At 44.4% G+C, this 18,848-nt stretch overlaps 1 protein-coding gene across 1 annotated transcript in view; it reads right to left on the bottom strand.

The window, feature by feature from the left end:
- The window catches only part of CSGALNACT1 (chondroitin sulfate N-acetylgalactosaminyltransferase 1), a 109,398-nt gene that overhangs the window by 9,450 nt on the left and 81,100 nt on the right, over positions 1-18,848 (bottom strand). Inside the window, exons 6-7 of the mRNA XM_081812897.1 lie at positions 4,840-5,018; positions 3,882-3,976 (exon numbers count right to left, since the gene is read on the bottom strand). Coding sequence (XP_081669023.1) covers positions 3,882-3,976; positions 4,840-5,018 — 274 coding nt within the window. The remainder of the gene's footprint in view (positions 1-3,881; positions 3,977-4,839; positions 5,019-18,848) is intronic.

The raw sequence follows: 18,848 nt of genomic DNA, 5'->3' as shown, positions 1-18,848 counted from the left end.
TACCCCTTCGGATCCCTACTTTTGTATCTTTGGGGTAAATACCCAGTAGTGCAATTGCTGGATCATATGGTAGCTCTATTTTCAACTTTTTGAGGAACCTCCATACAGTTTTCCAGAGTGGTTGCACCAGCTTGCACTCCCACCAACAGTGTACGAGGGTTCCCCTTTCTTGCGGATGGCATCTGTTAATACTACTCTTGGTACTCAGTGAGTGCCTGCTTCCCGAATATATAGAAGCAGACTAAAAGGATGGACTGTGCCCAGTCAGCAAGCTTTAGACATTGAAACTGAAATGCAGATTAGTCGTAAAATACTTGGAAGGGGGGAGACAGGCAGGGTACAGAATCAGAGAGGGTGAGGACGGGAGTCAGTACACCATTTACACAGTGGACAGAGTAGCACAGAGTCACTGGATTTAAATGATGGGTGGGATGCAGGGCGGACTGAGGTGTCAGGGAGCAAGGGCATCTCCCGGTGAGGAGAGGGCCCCGAGGGGGAAGGTCAGCACACGGAGAAGCGGGGCAGGTATGCTCGCCTGGCAGAGCAGCAGAGTGGGGTGTCTGTCGAGCGGGGACCACGCGCCAGGTGCTGGTGTTTACAGCCATTTCCTCGGTCACCAGTGTCAGAGTCAGCGTGGGGAGCAGATAAACCCCAACAAGGCATCAAGGCTGCGGTGCTGTGCTGGAGCCTGTCCCACCCAGCTCACCAGGACTGTGCATCCAGTGATGTCACTCTGGGGCCTCCCCAGGCCACGGTGGGGGTACTGACGGCATGGACATGGCAAACACGATGAATCAGGGCTTTTTCTACCCCTCCTTCCTCAGAGAGTGGGTTGTTACACATTTACTAGCACACCCCTGGCTTTAGGCCAGAAAGATGATTTAAAATGGGATTAATCTGTGTTTTGGAAATGTATCTCTGGCAGAGGGTGAAGGAAAGACCGGATGATAGGGGAGGGAAAGGGTCTATAGACGGAGGAGGCAGGAGTGGCCCCAGCATGAACAAGGCTTGAACTAGGAAAGTGGAATATCTAAAGTTAGTAATTATTTAAATCAGAGTCATTCCTTTCTCTCTCAGCTGTTTCTACATTAAAGCACCAGCAAGGTTTATCTCAGGTTTACAAGTCAAGAAACTGAATGTTAGCATAAAATCCCATGATTTCACATACTTCCAATTATTAATGGACTGTACTCAAAAGTAAAGAAACGAGTAGTCTGAAGGCGCGCGTGCACACACACACACACACAAACACACACATCAGGAATGTGGCTTCCGGCTTTAGTCTGAACACAAAGTGTTATCAAACAGCAGTGGCCACAGCCTGACAAGCAATGACCCGCATGGGACTAATGAGGTCACATTCGCAGGGCTGCTGGAACACTTGTCTTGTGTTTGCATCTGTGAGTACTTTTTGTCATAGCTCCCTCTGTACCTGTGTTCTCCCTCCACCTTGAGCCAGGGGTGGCTCTCAAGAATATCTACAGATCTCAGATCTTTCAGGACAGAGCCAAAATGAACCCTTGCTAGGAAGTTTCTCCTAACTTACCATCCCTAACCATCTCTTTTTATTTTATACCTTCTCAGCACCTACACATTCTGTCTCCATTAAATTAATTTCTGTAGCTTGATGTTCTCCTTTGGAATTTTTGTCAGATCATTTCCTTTATATTTCAGCCCTCATCTAGATCCTAAGCCAATCTGCTTCCACTGCACTAGGGTAAGGAAATCCTGCTTTGGGCCTGAGTTCTCCTACTAGCTGGTTGTGTGATCCTGGGCAAGTCTACAAAAACAAGAGAGTAAAGTGACCTCCTCCCCAATCACTCCCAAGCATATGAAACTCTTTCAGTTCCTCTGACTCCTCTAGAATGTCCAGTCGAGTTCTCTGCAGGCGGCAAGGGCTCCAGAAATGGCTCATCCAATAACAAACATAATCAACACTTTCCTTTTGTGGATGGAGAACCTCCTGTGTCTCAGAGACAACTGCTGTCTTTCTCTGGACTGAATCATCACGAATACTGAACCCTAACATAGCAGACTGACATGCTCTAGAAAAGCTCTAAGGTATATTTGGAAGTAAATGTCCCCAGTTGCAGGAGAATTCTGAAGCTCTAGCTATGGACACAGCGATCTAAGTTCTGCTTCTGCTTGACCATTAATTCTGGGGATCTGAGAAACTGGCTTAGGGAAACGTCTAGTTTCCCTTTGCACCTGCTTCTCTGCAGGAATGGTAATAAAAGGATAAAACTTTTAAAGTGTGGAATAAAAAATTCCTTGCAAGCAAATAAGATCTTTATGAGTTTGTAGTTGAAACATTAATCACATTTGATGTCAAATGTAAAGAAGTACTTTATTTAAAACCAAAGGAATTTATATTCTGATTGGCTGAAAGAAAATAAATCCTGTATCCCATTTCCCCCTCAAACCCTGGTGGAAGCTTAGAACTCATGGAAAGGAAACAAGAAGGTTTGTGTCTCAACAGAAGCGGTATCACCCTAAAGTAGGTAAAAACTGATTCTTGGGGAATGAAAAACTCTTACCGTGTTGACACATACAGTACACAGAAACATACAGTTACATAAACAGATATTCAGTGTATCTGTGGTGTTGGGATTTCACTGGGGGAAGACAGAACTCTATTATTACCATATCGTGTGGCGTGGGCCCCAAGGGAAACCGTGCTGGGATGGGGGAGGAGTAAACCCCATCCAACCTCACGGAACCCAAGCTGAAACCTTCTGGAAAAGATCACTGTATCAGCTGCCAGAGGTCTACTGGAGGATGGGGCCAGAGAGAACAGGTTTTGCTACTTCTGGAAGCTTAAAGACAGAATCAGTCCTCCAAACAAATTTCAAAGAACACATGTTTTCAATGAAAATCAATTTACTCTCCCATTGTACAGAAGCAAGAGAGAGAGAGTTGGTTCCTTCCCATCTTCATGTCCACACAGCAGCTTTCCCTTCTCCACCCTAAGACGTACTCAGGGGGAAGAGACACAGCGTTGCCTCAAGACAGAGACCCTCAAGGCAATGAAGCACAGACAGCCCCAGGTCAGCTGTCTCCTGATATGCAGCCTGAGCTAGAACGCAGCTTTAGACACACCCAGCTGATCTCTTTGCAGGAAAAGGTCAGAGTCCAAGTTGGGGGTCAGAGTCCAACAATAATGGGGGAGTTTCCTCTCCGAAGGGCAAGCCTACACGCGTTACAGAGACCCTCTGCTGGCTTTACCTCATCCTCCTGTTGCCCGCACTGTTTCTCTGTTAAATGGGCTCATTGCCGCCGCCGCCGCCACCAAAACCACTCAGCGTACGGAGATCTTTGGTGGCTGTGTGGTTCCACTCTCCATGACCTGTGAACCCACGACCTTAGCAGAGGAGCCCCTCCAACATTCCTTTAAGAGCCACCTTGCTGGTGACCATGTCCCAGAGGGACTGTGATATGAGGGAATGGCGGCGTGATGGGACGGGCACTGGATCTGGTCCCCCACTGACTCACTCACCGTGTGACCTGGGGTGTGCCACCCCTTTCTGGCTTCTGTTTGCCATCTGTCACCTTACCTGGGAGCCTTTGTAATAACAAAGAGAAAATGTGCTGCATCCACAATGCAATAATCCTAGTTTCCAAAAACCATGTAAGAAAACTATGAAGGTGTGAAATTACCTTTCTGTAAGGTACTGTTCTATTTATTTTCCACTTTTAAATATTGCAAGCACTTTTAATGGACAAGGCGCTGGGGGCAAGGGCCAGAACGTCTGCCAAACTTAAAAATTACTATGGGAATCAATCCAGAGATTTCCACTCACCTTGACTCATGGTCAGGTGCCCCTGGTAATGAAAGACATGAAACAGAGCCGCGCGAAGGCACCTGCGGCGTGATTACTCACCAGCTGCTGTTCTAAGGGAGGCACTGCCTCGTGATGGCCGTATATTATGCCAGGATTGTACTGACTGAAAAGCACCGGATAAAATACCTTCTTCCCTGCAAACCAGGAAACAAACACTCACTTAAAGCAACAAGACAAAACTATTAGGCTGGTTCACTTACATTCAGCCCTCGGAAATAGCCCAGGTATTTGCATCCAGTTTTCCTTATCACTCAGCCCTAAAACAGATCTTAGAAGTTCTGTGCACCCAGACCACATGGACAGACTCTCTAATATCTCTGACCTCCTAGCACAGAGGTGGTATTCAAAATACCGACAGTCGGTGGGTGGCTCTGGCAGGCGTGAGAGAGAGTTCTGATGCCCACCTCCCGCCTGTGGGAGTCCAAAGGATGGCTAGAGGGGCCAGGGTGACTTCAGGCAGCAGGAGTGGATTTAGGGACCCCAGGGTACTTGCTCTTTACCAGCTTACATGGAAGAGCTTCTGTATTTTAACAGTAGTTATCAGCTGAATATCAGCCTTGGTTCGAGTCAAACTCTATGAAAATCACTTTCCTGTTGTGGGTTCTTTCTGCTCCGAGCCCTTCCTCCCTTAGTACACGCCCACAGCCACTCCTTTCCCTTTAGTTTCAGACAGCTTTCCAGCCCCTGTCCTCCCACACTTTCTCCCATGGATGTTCACTAGGGCTGACGTCCCAGCTGAAAATGGGAAAGGGGTTACAGACTGGAACGTAGGACGAAGAGCCCCAGAATTATGGTGGCTGACAGGCCCACACTGACATCAAAGGAGAAATCAAACCAGATGATTTTCCTTTTTTTTTTTTTTTGTCATGGGAGTAAAATCGGGCCAGCGCAGAAGCAGGACATCAGAGGGAAACTGTGAAGGAATGAGTGTGACTGTGACAGAGCTGACCACCACCGTGGGGGAGAGAAAGGGAGAGCCGACTCCAGAGACCCTTACCTGGCTGTGTGTTCAGCCTGCATGTATTGAGGAATTCAGAGGTGAAGTAGATATCGACATCACAGAAAAAGAGAAGGACGTTGCTTCCTTTCCAGAAGCGGGCTCCAACATCAAGTCCTTTTCCCCGAGAAAACTCTCCATTCAGCTGGATGAAGGTAAAGTTCCTGAAGTTGGCAGCTCTAAAAAGGAAGACTGGATACAGTCACTCATGTGCTCATGCACCCAGGCAGACAGAATCCCTTGGAAAACACAAGACCAGGGCCCATAGTTTTTGTAATCATGAGGGCACTGAAACTACCAAGAAGATGCGGAATGACCCAGACTCACTGGAAACTCACTGATATTAAAGGTACCAAGAACACTCAGTGAAGTTTTAACACCAACTTATTTCTTCTTTCTCTAGCAATTTCCCCACAGTGAAAACTGTACTGTTATAGCTAATGGATATTCTCTGTGATAGAGAAACTTGAACCAGTGGAGACTAGGTGAACAGAACCCAGGACAAGCTCCGTGCCTTCCAAGCCACCTGAATGAAACCACTGGGCCAAAGAAATAAAATCACACTGGAATGGCCCCGCCTGGTGTCTTCTCATCTGTATGCGACTGGAGACCAGGCACGATGGTCTTGATGTATCTCTATCCCAAAACAGATTGAAACCTGGACTCCTTCCCCACCTTCAGGTAAAGCAAGAGAGCACGGTAGGAAAATGACAGACTTGGACTCAGATCACGAAGGCTATGCCAGACCTGGCTCTCCTATAGATGAACTCTGTGATCTAGGCCAGCCCATTACTCTCCCAGAAGCTCAGCTGCCTCATCTGCAAAATGGGAATAAAAACACCTTCCTTAACTACCTCACAGAGTTAGTAGTTAGATCAACGCTGCCAAGAGCATAAAGCGGTCTGTAAGCATCAGCTCTCGCTGTCCTCAGCCCAGGCAAGGATGCCCAGGCCTGTGGTGGTAAAGCCAAGCAACACGTTTCTTCATTTGGCTCTTCTTTCCCAGGGACAGCAGAAACTTCTGAAATGGGGCATGTCTTGAGCAGAAGTTCCAGGAATTCATGTTGTACCTAGAGGGACAGGCGTTGTCTTCGGCCAGACAGAACTAGAGAACGACTCTGAGTCCTATTTCAGCTCCTAACCCTGCCTGTGCAGCGGGGGGCCTAGCCTTTGGCAAATCCCCCTTCCCACTCACGCCACCCATCTTTTCGTAATGGTTCCTCTCCTCCCACAGCCTGGGCTCTCCCCTCACCCACTCCCCATTCCTAAGGCCTCTCTAATCTTGATGTATTCAAAACAAGTATAAAAACCCATTTCCATTTCAAAGTCTATATTCCGAGTAAGTCTCTTGGGTGAAGGTCAACACAAAAACAGAGTCCGAAACTTTTCAAATGCGAGGTTGTGCCTGTACCTGGTCATTTAACCAGCCGAGCAGAACTAGTTCTGCTCCCCCTTCCTTGACGGAACATCTTTCAAACCTGTGCCTGACCTGGGTTTTTTATCCTGGGAATCTGTGGGCCCAACCTTGTCTGAGTCCAGTGCCAGACAAGACTTTCAGATTTCGATCAAGGCAGGAGGCCTGGTGACTAGAAGAACCCTGATGTCTGTGGCAGCAAACCTGGATCCGGGGCCTAGAGCCACGCCTGCCCCCACTAGGTGCTCAATAGACGTGTGTGGAAAAGCGTGTCAGTAGACGAATGGCTTTCATCCCAGCACTGTCCCTCATCTATTTAGGGAAACTCATTTTGCTTATCTTGTCTCTGGTTCCTCATTGCAAATCTGGTGGAACCCAATGGCCCTTGCCATTCTCAAATTCTGTTTTTCTGGGATGCTGCATCCAGTTCAGCACGGTTCTGCGTGTGGTGGGATCCTCCTGCTCTTGCATTCTCTGGGGAGGTAGCCGCAGGTCATATTTTCTGTGAGGAGCACTGAAGTCATGTTCCAGAGCCTCCTCAGCACTTGGCCTGGCCCCTGGTGAGGACAGGGCTACCTCCCTCATGCACAGATGCATGTGCAGGTGGAGAGCGGCCCCCGCAGTCGTGTTCACATCTCCTGGAGGCTTCCACAGCCCCACCCCGGCAGGTCAAGCTCACCGCACTTCTGCCTGACCTGTTTGGGCAGTTTTCAGGAAGGTTTCACCCTTGAGAGGCACCTGGATTTTTCCCTCTTCATCTAAGGGAGCCTCCTGCCAGGTCTCACAGGACTTACCCACACCCTGAGGCTCATCTTTCTCTAACAGCCAGTACTGGGTCTCTTTCTTAATTTGTCTCAAGGCCCATATTCTTGGGACCCCCCCAGAATGCAGGGATATAGGTTAGCTAGTTGGCAGAGCAGGAAGGCCTTCCTTCTTTAGGCTGTATCTGACTCATAATTCAGGTGCCTCCTCCAAGAGGTTTTCCAGGATCTACCATTGGAGATCTACCAACAGCAAGCAACTTTCACCAAAGGAAGAGGAATGCAGTTCCTGGATATGCTGTGTTAAAGGAACTGTCCAGTTTTCCTCCTGGAACAGCCTACATATGGATCTTTGTGTATATATATCAAATGTTAACAAAAGTTAAGCCATGTTGAATACTTAAGAACCCAAAGCAGCCCTAGAAACTGAGGAAACAAGCATTAAAGATATGACAAGACTGTAGGTGGTTGACCACTGAGACAGTTGAGTACTATAAACTTAGAGGGGAGAGTGGTAATTTGATGTGTACCCTTACCCAATATGTAAGTTAATCTAGTTTGTTCTGTCCCTAAATTCCCCAAACCCTGGCTTGAACTGCTCTGCTGCAGCAAAGGGCAAGGGGAGAGAGGAAGATGGAGGTCTGGGCTTGTCTGTCACCAGAACCACCAGGAAAAGGGGTGAGGAGAACACTGTGCCTAGTGTTTGAGATGACCTTAATTTGGAAGAACTTTTTAAACAAGTCTTAAAACATCCATTTCTAGGCTTCAATGTGTTGCCTCTAGAGGAAGAGAATTCAGGAAAGTGGATGCCGAGGGACCCTGCATTTGGCCCTGATGTAAAAGGCAATCCGCTTCCTTTCTCTTCGGTTACGCCCTCTACAAGGAGGAGACGGTTCACGTTCTACCCGTGGCGCTCCCCAGTCTGAAACGGCCAAGCCGCTCTCAGCGCGCCCACAAGCCGTGAGAAAGCTGCAGGCTGTAGCACTCAGCTCTGTCCCGTCTGCGCAGCGGCCCCGCTGCCCGACGGGGGCCCACACGCACGTGGTACCAGTAGCCTCTGCTTCCCCATCTCCCCAACCCCTGCAGAGAACCCCGCCGCGCCCAGCTCATCCACCATGACCAATGCTGGCCAGCGGGAGACACGCATGCTTCCTGCCGACCTCCCAGCATACACATGTGATGGCTGATGCAGGGAGCTGGACGTGAGGGCGCACAGAGGCAGGGTGGGGACAGGGCAGTGGCTGGCCTGGGAGGCACCATTAGCCAGTCATGGGTGTTGGAGAAGGCCCAGGGCTAACTTTGCCATCCATCTGCGGTTCCCGGCATGGCTGCCAGGTCTCTGCGCTCAGCTGTGAGTCTATCCGCAGAAGGATAATAGTACTGTGTTCCCTCCCGATCACTCAACCCAAGCACTTTTTATAACTGACCGGTATCTGGAGGAGCCCCATGCTCTCCTCTCTGCTGTCAGGAAGGGCCTCAGATAACTAACAAGTATTTTCTACTAAGAAAGGGGGCTGAGCTGGAAACACCAGAAAAAGAATTGGAACAACTTTACTTTCTCTCTTTTCCAGAACAGAGAGATTAATACACTGTCAAACATCTGGGCCCAACAGTGGATACCTTCCTCTCATCTCAAACTCATCAGCATCAGCTCTGGAGCATAGCCCACAACAGGATGACGAGAAACTGGCTTCTGCAGGATCGCCTGGCCCCTCCCTCAACACGTCCCCTGTCTTCACTCAGAAATGCCGCTCACTGCTTGGGCAGGGGGACTCACTCACTAGGCCGGAGCAGCACTGCTCCACCATGTATAAAACAGAGGATGAAGGGGCAGTGAGGCCATGCAAAAGCAAGGACACATTGCAACACAAAACTCTGATTCGCCCCAAGGGGGTCTGGTTGTGGGTTTGGGAATGCACCCAACACAGCCATGAGGCTGTAACCCAAAAATGCAGGCCACAGAGGTACACAGGCAAAGACCCTGTTTTGTCCTCTGCGCATGGCCCCCCACCCCACAGTGACCATCCAGAAGATGATCATGGCTGGTGTGCCATGTGCCTCCTGCCTCTGCACCAGGGCCCCTCCCGGAATGTACTTTCTCCATCCAATCCAGGCTTCACAGCCCTAGTCAAGTGCCACCACCTCTTAGGTCTTGCTACAAACTGAAGTGGCCTCTTTGGGCTCCCAAGCACTTTGCCCAGTCCTCCCTCTGTCCTCCCGTGCCCGGTGCATTCTTGTGCCTTTGCCTGTACAGACTTGTACTGGATGACCTAGCAAGCTGTAAATCCTGGGTGGGCAGGGATTGCCCCCCCTTTTCTTAATCTGCAGAGATGATCTGGCACTTTGCAGTGGACGGCACACACAGGGATACAGTGGATGATCGATCAATAAGCATCGGATGAATCGAGGGGTAGATCCACAGGAAAAGCTGAGGTGTATCTCAGACCTTCACTGTTGGGGGGCACTGCCCAGGATTCCTCCTTCTTCCCTCAGGTGGGTACTGGGGAACCCCCCATATATCATCAGCAAGAGTCTCCAACCAATAGACTCCTAAGGACAGACATAAACCCATGCTTTTAGAAAGATGACAAATATGAAATAACAGAAAAAATGAGAGCTGAGAAAAAGGAGATACAATTCGGTTTGAAATACTTAATTTATCCATACAAAGAAATGGAACATTTAGTGGCACGCCTAAAGTAATGGCCTGGTAAGGAAAACAGGCCTTTTTCATGGCAGAATGAGGGCCTACTTTCGATACTATGCCATTTCCTACTATGACTCCAGAATATGTAGTTCCAAAAGGCCCCATGATTGCTCACTATTCTTCTTCAATTGTATTATTGACTGATGAAACTCTCAAGTTTCTCATTCAATTCCCTCTTATATATAATAAGGCTGGTGCACAGGGACTCCTCCAAGTTATAAACAATTATTGTGCTAGACATTATAATGACCTCAGAAAGCTACTGTTTCTACTGGAGATTTAACTTCTCTAATTGACTTGCATTTCCCAGAATTGCCGGATTGAAAATGATAAAAGATCTTGTTGTCTACTGTGATTTATTCCCATACAGACTTCTTTATACCATTACAAGGAAATTCCCTTAATGTGGCACTTCCCACAATAACCTTTCATTTAAAAAAATACTTTAAAAATTTACATGAAAACCCACATTATAATTTAAAATTTTAAATCTAACAGCTCTAAATATTGAAATTGCTTATGAGTTCTACTTACTGAAAACACTTGAATATGGTCAAGAATTTAAAATTAAACATATTCTCAAGCAGCTTTTCATAGTAGGTACCTTAAATAATTTAGAATTTTCTAGATTCTGAGCTTATACAAGCCAGCTTATACAACTCTGTTTCAGCAAGTTTCTTTTGAAACAATAAACAAAATGGACAAAACTTTAGCTAGACTACCTAAGAGAGATTTAAGAGATGTTACTCAAATTAATAAAATCCTAAACAAAAGAGGAGACATTACAACTAATACCACAGAAATACAAAATCTCATGAGATTACTGTGAACAATTATATGCCAACAAATTAGATAACTTAGAAGAAATGGATAAATTCCTAGAAACATACAACTTCCCAAGACCGAATCATAAAGTAATAGAAAATCTGAACAGACCAATAATGAGCAAGGACATTGAATCCATAATCAAACATCTCCCACAAATAAAAAGCCTCAGGACCAGATGGCTTCATGAGTGAATTCTACCAAACATCTAAAGATGAATTAATACCAATCCTTCTCAAACTCTTCCAAACTATTGAAGAGGAAGGAATAGTTCTAAACTCATTTTACAAGACCAGCATTACTCTGATACTGAAGCCACATAAGGACACTACAAGAAAAGAAAATTACAGGCCAATCTCCTTGATGAGCACAGATGCAAAAATCCTCAACAAAATATTGGCAAACCAAATTCAATACATTAAAAGGAGCATACACCATGAGCAAGTGGGATTCATCCCTGGGATGCAAGGATGGTTCAACACCTGCAAATTAATAAACATGATACACCACATTAACAGAATGAAGGATGAAAACCATATGATCATTTCAAAAGATACAGAAAAAACATTTGACAAAATTCAACATCCTTTCATGATAAAAACCCTTAACAAATCAGGTATAGAAGGAATGTACTTCAACATAATTAAGGCCATATATGACAAAATCAGAAAGAAAGAAGTAAAATTATCTCTGTCTGTGGATGGCATGATCTTATATATAGAAAACCCTAAAGACTTCACCAAAAATCTGTTAGAACTAATAAATTAATTCAGTAAAAGTTTCAGAATACAAAATAACATATAAAATCAGTTGTGTTTCTATATACAATGAAAGAGAAATTAAGAAAGTAATCCCATTTACAGTAGCATCAAAAACAATAAAATAAAAAGTAGTGAATTACTGTTACATGCTACAGTGTGGATGAACCTTGAAATCATCACTGTAAGTTAAGAAGCCAGACACAAAAGGTCACATATTATACGATTCCACTTATCTGAAATATCCAGAATAAAATAAATCCCCATTTTTTTCAAATGTTTTTTCTGTGTGTATAGAGATGGTCATGCAGTTTTGTGTATTACATTGATTGATTCTTGTATGTTGTCAACCCTGCACTCCTAGGATAAGTTTCACTTAGTCATGGTGTAAAATCCTTTTTATATGTTGCTGGATACAGTTTGCTAGTATTTTGTTGAGGATCTCTGCATCTGTATTTATAAGGGATATTGGTCTGTAGTTTTCTTTTCTTAGTCTTTACCTGGTTAAGGTATCAGGATAATACTGCCCTCACAGAATGAGTTGGGAAGTATTCCCTCCTCTTCTAAATTTTGAAAGTTTGTGAAGCATTGGTATTAATTCATCTTTAATGACTGGTAGAAATCAGCAGGGAAGCCATTTGAGCCTGGCCTTTTCTTTAGGGGAAGTTTTCTGATTACTATTTCAATCCATTTACTTGTTATAGGTCTAGTCAGATTTTCTAGTTCTTTTTGAAGAAATACTTAATTTCAACAGCGTACAAAATTTGGTCCTCCATTCCCTCTCCCCTCCTTTGTGTTGTTATCATATTAAAATGATATCTTTATGCACTGTGTCTACCAATACAGATTTATGAACCTTGTTTTATGCAGTTATTTTTTCAGATAAGAGAAAAAGAGAGTTACAAACAAAAAACACATTTATACTGTATTTTATATTTTCCTATAAATAGGGAAATGGTTACTTTTACTTCAGCTGTTGGTTTCTTCACAAGAATTTGAGTTTGTCTAGTGTCCTTTCATTTCAGCCTTATGGACTTCTTTTCATAATTCTTGTGGGGCAGGCATGCTAGTTATGACGTCTCTCAGTTCTTGTTTATCTGGGGATGTCTTAATTTCCCCTTCATTTCTGATGGATGGTTTTGCTGAATATAGAATTCTTGGTTTAGTGTTCTTCTTCCAGCACTTTGAATAAGCCATCCCACTTTCTGGCCTCCATTGTTTCTGATGAGAAATCAGCTACCGATCTTATTAAGAATCCCTTGGACCCAATGAGTGCTTTGCTCTTACCACTCACAAGATTCTTTCTCTCTTTGTCTTTGTCTTTCAACTATTTGATTATCATATGTTTACTGTAGATTTCTTTGAATTTTCCTGTTTGGAGTTTGTTGAGCTTTTTAGGTGTGTAGATTTAGGTTTTTCATCAAATTTGGGAAGTTTGGGGCCATTATTTCTTCAAATAATTTTTTCTGCCCCTTTCTCTCCTCTCCTCTAGAACTCCCACTATGTCTACATTGGCATGCTTGATGGTATCCTACAAGTCTCTGAGGTTTGTTCATTTTCTTCATTTTTCTTTATTTTTGTTTCTTACACCTCATCACATCAATTGACCTACCTTAAAGTTCACAGATTTTTTCCTCTGCCTGTTCAAACCAGATGTTCAGCACACCCTAGTGAATTTTTCATTTTAGTTACTGTACTTTTCAACCCCAGAATTTCTATTCGGTTCTTTTCTTATAACTTCTGTTTCTATTTGGTAAGACATGGTTCTATTTGGCAAGACTTGGTTCTCATACTTTTCATTAGTTCTTTAAACATGGTTTCTTTTAGGGGCGCCTGGGTGGCTCAGTAATTGGGCATCTGCCTTCGGCTCAGGTCATGATCCCAGGATCCTGGGATCGAGCCCCGCATCGGGCTCCCTGCTCGGCAGGAAGCCTGCTTCTCCCTCTCCCACTCCCCCTGCTTGTGTTCCCTCTCTTGCTGTGTCTCTGTCAAATAAATAAATAAAATCTTTAAAAAAACCCATGGTTTCTTTTAATCTTCAAACACATTTAATACAGCTGATTTAAAGTCTTCGTCTAGTAAGTCCAATACCTGGGCTTCCTCAGGGACAATATTTTTTAAAGATTTTATTTACTTATTTGAGAGTGAGCTAGAGAGAGAGAGAGCAAGAGTGGGGGGGAGGAGCAGAGAGAGAGGGAGAAGCAGACTCCCCGCTGAGCAGGAAGCTCAATGCAGGGCTCGATCCTGTGACTCAGGATCATGACTTAACCAATTCAGCCGCCCAGGCGCCCCTGTCCGGGACAATTTCTAATGATTGATTTTTTTTTTTCCTGTGCATGAGCCATACTTTCTGTTTCTTTGCATATCTCATAACTTTTTGTTTAAAACTTAACATTTTAAATAATATAATGTGGCAATCCTGGAAATGAGAATCAACCTCACCCCCCACCCCCAGGGTTTATTATTGGTGCTTTTTGTTGTTGTTGTTTGTTTAGTGACTTTCTTGAACTAATTCTGTAAAATCTATATTCTGTGTTGAGTATGACAACTTAGTGGTAAGCTAACGATTTAGACAGAGATTTAAGTGTCTAGAACCAATAAGTCTCCAGATCTTTCCCAAGGGGTTTTGTGTACAGTTGGGGCCTGCCATCAACACTCAACCAGGCAGTTGACTGCTTACCTTAGCCTTTACTTGCTTCCTGCACAAAGCCTCAAGGTCAGCCAGAGGTGAAAAGTTAGGGCCTACTCACGTCTTTCCTAAGTAATGAGCATAGCCCTAGATGTGAGCATGGTCTTCTAGATCCCCAGGAATGTATTTGAACTTTTCAAAAACCCAGTGGAGATCTCACTCCTCAGCCTCACCTTTTAAGCTAGTTTGTTGTTTGCCCCAACTCTTATCTACCACCTCAGGCGGCCACAAAGTTACAGACTTCCTATAATTGTTTTTTGGAGGAAAGGCTTTTTCCACTGGGAGAGCTCTGAGTCAGTTAAATAAAGACAACCTTCTGAGTGGAGTCTTCCAGAAAACCCCAAACAGATCAAATCATGACATTTTTCTGGGAATACTTTAAAGGAGCTCCTGGCCCACGGTGGCCCCTGGTGGCTGCCAGGTTGTGGTTCTTGCTGTGCTTGTGGGCTACTGGATTTCAAGGCTACTGAAGAGCTAAGGAGAAGGTGGGAATAAGCCAGGTTAAGGCTGCACAAAAATTCAGTCATTTTTCTTGGATAAAGATTTTCCAGGTTATTGCCAGCTTTATTTCCAGAGTTCTTAAAAAGTTGATTCTGACCATTTTTAGCCATTTTCTCATTGCTTTATTAAGAGTATTTGCAGAGGTCTTTATTTTACCATTTTTGCTGACATTACCTTTCTTTAACTGTTGAATTATATTCCATTATATAAATAATATCATTTAATTTTTTTCATCATATATTTTCCCAATATCTTTTTTTTTTTTTTTAATGAGAGACAGAGAGCATGAGAAGGAGGACGGTCAGAGGGAGAAGCAGACTCCCTGCTCAGCAGGGAGCCTGATGTGGGACTCGATCCCGGGACTCCAGGATCATGACCTGAGCCGAAGGCAGTCGCTGAACCAACTGAGCCACCCAGGTGCCCCCCAATATCTTCATCTGGAAAAATTTCAAACCTTCAGGAATGTAAGAATAGTATAAGTTTCCACATATCTTTCACTTAGATTTACCAAGTGTTAACGTTCTGCCTGCCTGCCTGCTTGCTTGCTTGCTTGGAACTCTTTGAGAGTTAGTTGCACACATCATGTCAGCTTTACCCTTAAAGAGAAGTATCTCCCAAGAACCAGGGCACTCTCCTATGTAAAATTATAATAATATAATAATCACACTCTGGAAATTTAACATTATTACAATACTATAATCTATATGTTATGTTCCAATTCCCCAAAGAACAATTTAGAATACTGAATACAGGCACATCTCCACAAAGAGTGGAATCTCCATCAAGCAGAATCATATTTAGCCCCTCCTGCAAATGCCAGGTGGGATGGCCACAGGCCTGAGATGCTGCCTTAATCTGTGAGGTGCCTCCCAGGGTCCAAGATTTCTTACCTTCTTGGGAGGGATTTGCTGTGTTGCTTTTTTGATTTTAGCGAAGAGATAGTATCTAAAAATTGCTTAAGAAAAAAAGTAAAACAAAGCAACAATTTTGTTCTAATTTAAGAAATAAATTGAAATAAAACAAACCAGAATAAGACCTTCCTCCCCAATTTTCTTCTGGGATGTCCTGATAAAATCTTCCTGAGGGTACATGTCAAGCAAATCCTTTCAGGGGCACCTGGGTGACTCAGTTGGTTAAGTATCTGCCTTTGGCTCAGGTCATGATCCCAGGGTCCTGGGGTTGAGCCCCAGGGTGAGTCTGCTTCTCTCTTTCCCTCTGCCCCTCCCCCTGCTTGTGCTCTCTCTCTCTCTCTCTCAAATAAATAAATAAAATCTTAAAAAAAAAATCCTTTCAAAGAGGCATGAAATGATGACACAAAAACCAACAAAGGAAGGTCCCCAATAAGACATACAGAAAAACCCCTCTCTTAGATCACATACTTGCAATGACAGGGTAGTATCTCATCTCTAGTACTTTGATCTCAGAGGTAATACCTCTGAAAGATGCCTTTGTGTCCTTATGATTGGACAAAGATGAAGTTGCAATATAGTAAATGTTAACTCATGCCAATCTGCCTACCTGTTACAATTTTTTAAAATTTCCTAATACATAGCTCCAAGCAAATGTCTACTTAGGTCAGCATTTCTCACTGTGGGCTATGGACCACCCACATCACCGTCACATGCGGGACTCATTCTAAGTGTCGGTTACCAGGCTTCTACATCTCAGCCCTACTGACTCAGAATTTCTGGACCTGAATCCCAGGAATCTGCATTTTAAAAAGCACCCCAGGGGGTGCCTGGGTGGCTCAGTCAGTTAAGCATCTGCCTTCGGCTCAGGTCATGATCCCAGGGTCCTGGGATCAAGTCCCACATCGGGCTCCCTGCTCAGCGGGGAGTCTGCTTCTCTCCCTCCTTCCCGCTTGTGCTCTCTCTCGCTCTCTCTGTCTCTCTCAAATAAAAAAATATATTTTTTAAAAAAAGCACCCCAGGTTATTCCCAAGCACATTTATATTTGAGAATCACCAAGTGAGGCTTTAATCTAAGATTAACTGCAGCTTAGTATGGAAAACTATGGAATAAGAATCAGATACCAAGAACTGATTTGTACTTTTATCCATGGCAGTGGTTTCTAAATATTTTGACTGCCACCCATACAAAGGAATATATTATACATCATGACATAGTAGACACAAACACACACTCAAGTTTTACAAAACAGTATTTACCCTTACTACTTGTGATGCACTCTGATATCTTCTAGCCTATTCTATTTCAATGTTTTTAAAAACACTGGACATAACCCACTAAAGCTATTACACAACCCTCTAATGAATCACAAATTGTAGTTTCCAAAACACTAATCTACAGCCATCAACTGAAATGTAAAGCTCAACTGAGTAAACGTAAATCTAGAGACAGAGAGAGGAAAACACTGCACATGAGCCAAACTAGATTTTAAAAAGCTATTCTTAACATATATACATTTAGCTGCATTTCGAACAGATTAATCACAATGCTGGTACCCTAATGAAATAAATATCACTTAGGCTGATTTCAAATCTTACTACTTTCAACTGACAATTATGAGTTTCAGAAGGGAGTACACTGAAGAGGAAATGTGCCACGTTAAGACCTGGAGTATCTCAAGGTCACAGCTGAGGTTCAGATCTTGGCTTGCCCCTGTGCTAGGGACAGCAGCCTAAGCAACAAAGTCTCCAAGCCTCAGTTCCTTCATCTATAAATGGGGCTAATAATAGCATCTATCTCATAAGGTTGCTGTGAATAATAAATAAGATAATTCATGTAAATAAGAATAGTTATTATTATTATTCAAAGATAAGATGCATTTGAACAAAAGTTTTACCACCTTAAAAGAATGATAAAAATGACACTTAAATAGGGCTTATTATATAAGTGTTCATATGGATTACTAGGAGCATAAATATACTGTGTATGTGGAATTATCCTCCTCTTTTTTTTAAGATTTTATTTATTTTAGAGAGAGAGAGACAGACAGCATGAGTGGGAAGGCCAGAAGGGACGGAGAAAGAGAATCTTAAGCAGACTCCACGCTGAGCATGGAGCCCAGTGTGGGGCTCAATCCCAGGACCCTGAGATCATGACTTGAGCCAAAACCAAGAGTTGGATGCTTAACTGACTGCACCACCCAGGTGCCCTTCTCTTCAGGAACAAACACTGGACGTTTTCTGAGTAAGACCCTAAGTTGGAGATATAAAGAGCCACGTGATATGGTACTACCTGCTTACTAAGCAGCTTATAAATTGGCTTATAAATCCCGAAATCGGCAGTGCTGATCATATAGTCAAATCATATGCCGAGTGCCAAGCAGAAAGGATGCCAGCAGGGAGTACAGTCTGAGTTCAGAGAGAGGACTGGAGGTCAGGTGGGGGTATGGGGACGAAAGGGTGGCGGTCTGAGTATGTAGAAAGGAGGAGGACAAGAGATCACCAAGTAGAAGATGATAATGAGAGGGAGGACGAAGGGGCAAACCACGCCCCCCAGTGTGGTCAGGGACAGGAAACCATCGAGGCAAGAGCCTAGGGCAGTAGGTGATTAGGAAGACTGATCTGGAAGGTGGAGCGGCAGTGCTGCTGTGTTCAGTCAGCCCAGGCTTGGCTGCAGAGGGTGGGGCATTCCTACAGGAGGTGGTCTGATCAGAGCAACACCAGGGAGGGCGGAGAACACCCCCAAGGCATCAGAGACCTTAGCGCTGTAGATATCCCCAGTTAGCAGAATGAGAGCGTTGACACAGAAAACTGGGGTTCCAATTCATTTCACCAGAGTTTCTGTAGCACTGCATTAAAGCATCGAATGGCTCAGTCTCTGACACAAAGTTCTTGGTTATGGGTAGACTGATCTCTGGAAATTTTCCAAAATTTTAAGTAAACCATTCTTACCACTGAAATGATTCTATTTTTCTTGTTCAGATTCTATTCATTCTTTGCTCACCAAGCAAACTTCTGCTTGAGAATTCAGCTCGCCAGGTAATTTGATACAGAGAAGAATGCCTTGATGATAGTAAGAGTCCTTAAGCCTTCCAGTCAGTTAAATGGATATTTCTCATAGGCGCCGGCCTTGCCGAGCCGGCCGGCCGGCCTGGCTCCCCTCCCCAGCCCCGACGGGCGGGCGGGCTGCCCTGAGGAGGCGGGGAGGGGAGGGCTGGGCCGGCCGGCGGGTGGGCGACGATGCCGAAATTCTGCGCTGCCCCCAACTGCACGAGGAAGAGTACGCAGTCGGACCTGGCCTTTTTCAGGTTCCCGCGGGATCCGGCCAGATGCCAGAAGTGGGTGGAGAATTGTAGGAGAGCAGACTTAGAAGATAAAACACCTGATCAACTAAATAAACATTATCGATTATGTGCCAAACACTTTGAGACCTCTATGATCTGTAGAA

The sequence above is a fragment of the Leptonychotes weddellii genome, chromosome 2, assembly GCF_054177405.1.
Source record: "Leptonychotes weddellii isolate Sample4059 chromosome 2, ASM5417740v2, whole genome shotgun sequence".
NCBI classification, from domain to species: Eukaryota; Metazoa; Chordata; class Mammalia; order Carnivora; family Phocidae; genus Leptonychotes; species Leptonychotes weddellii.
The sequence above is the reverse complement of the archived record's forward strand: the minus strand, read 5'-3'. Positions and strand labels throughout refer to the sequence as shown.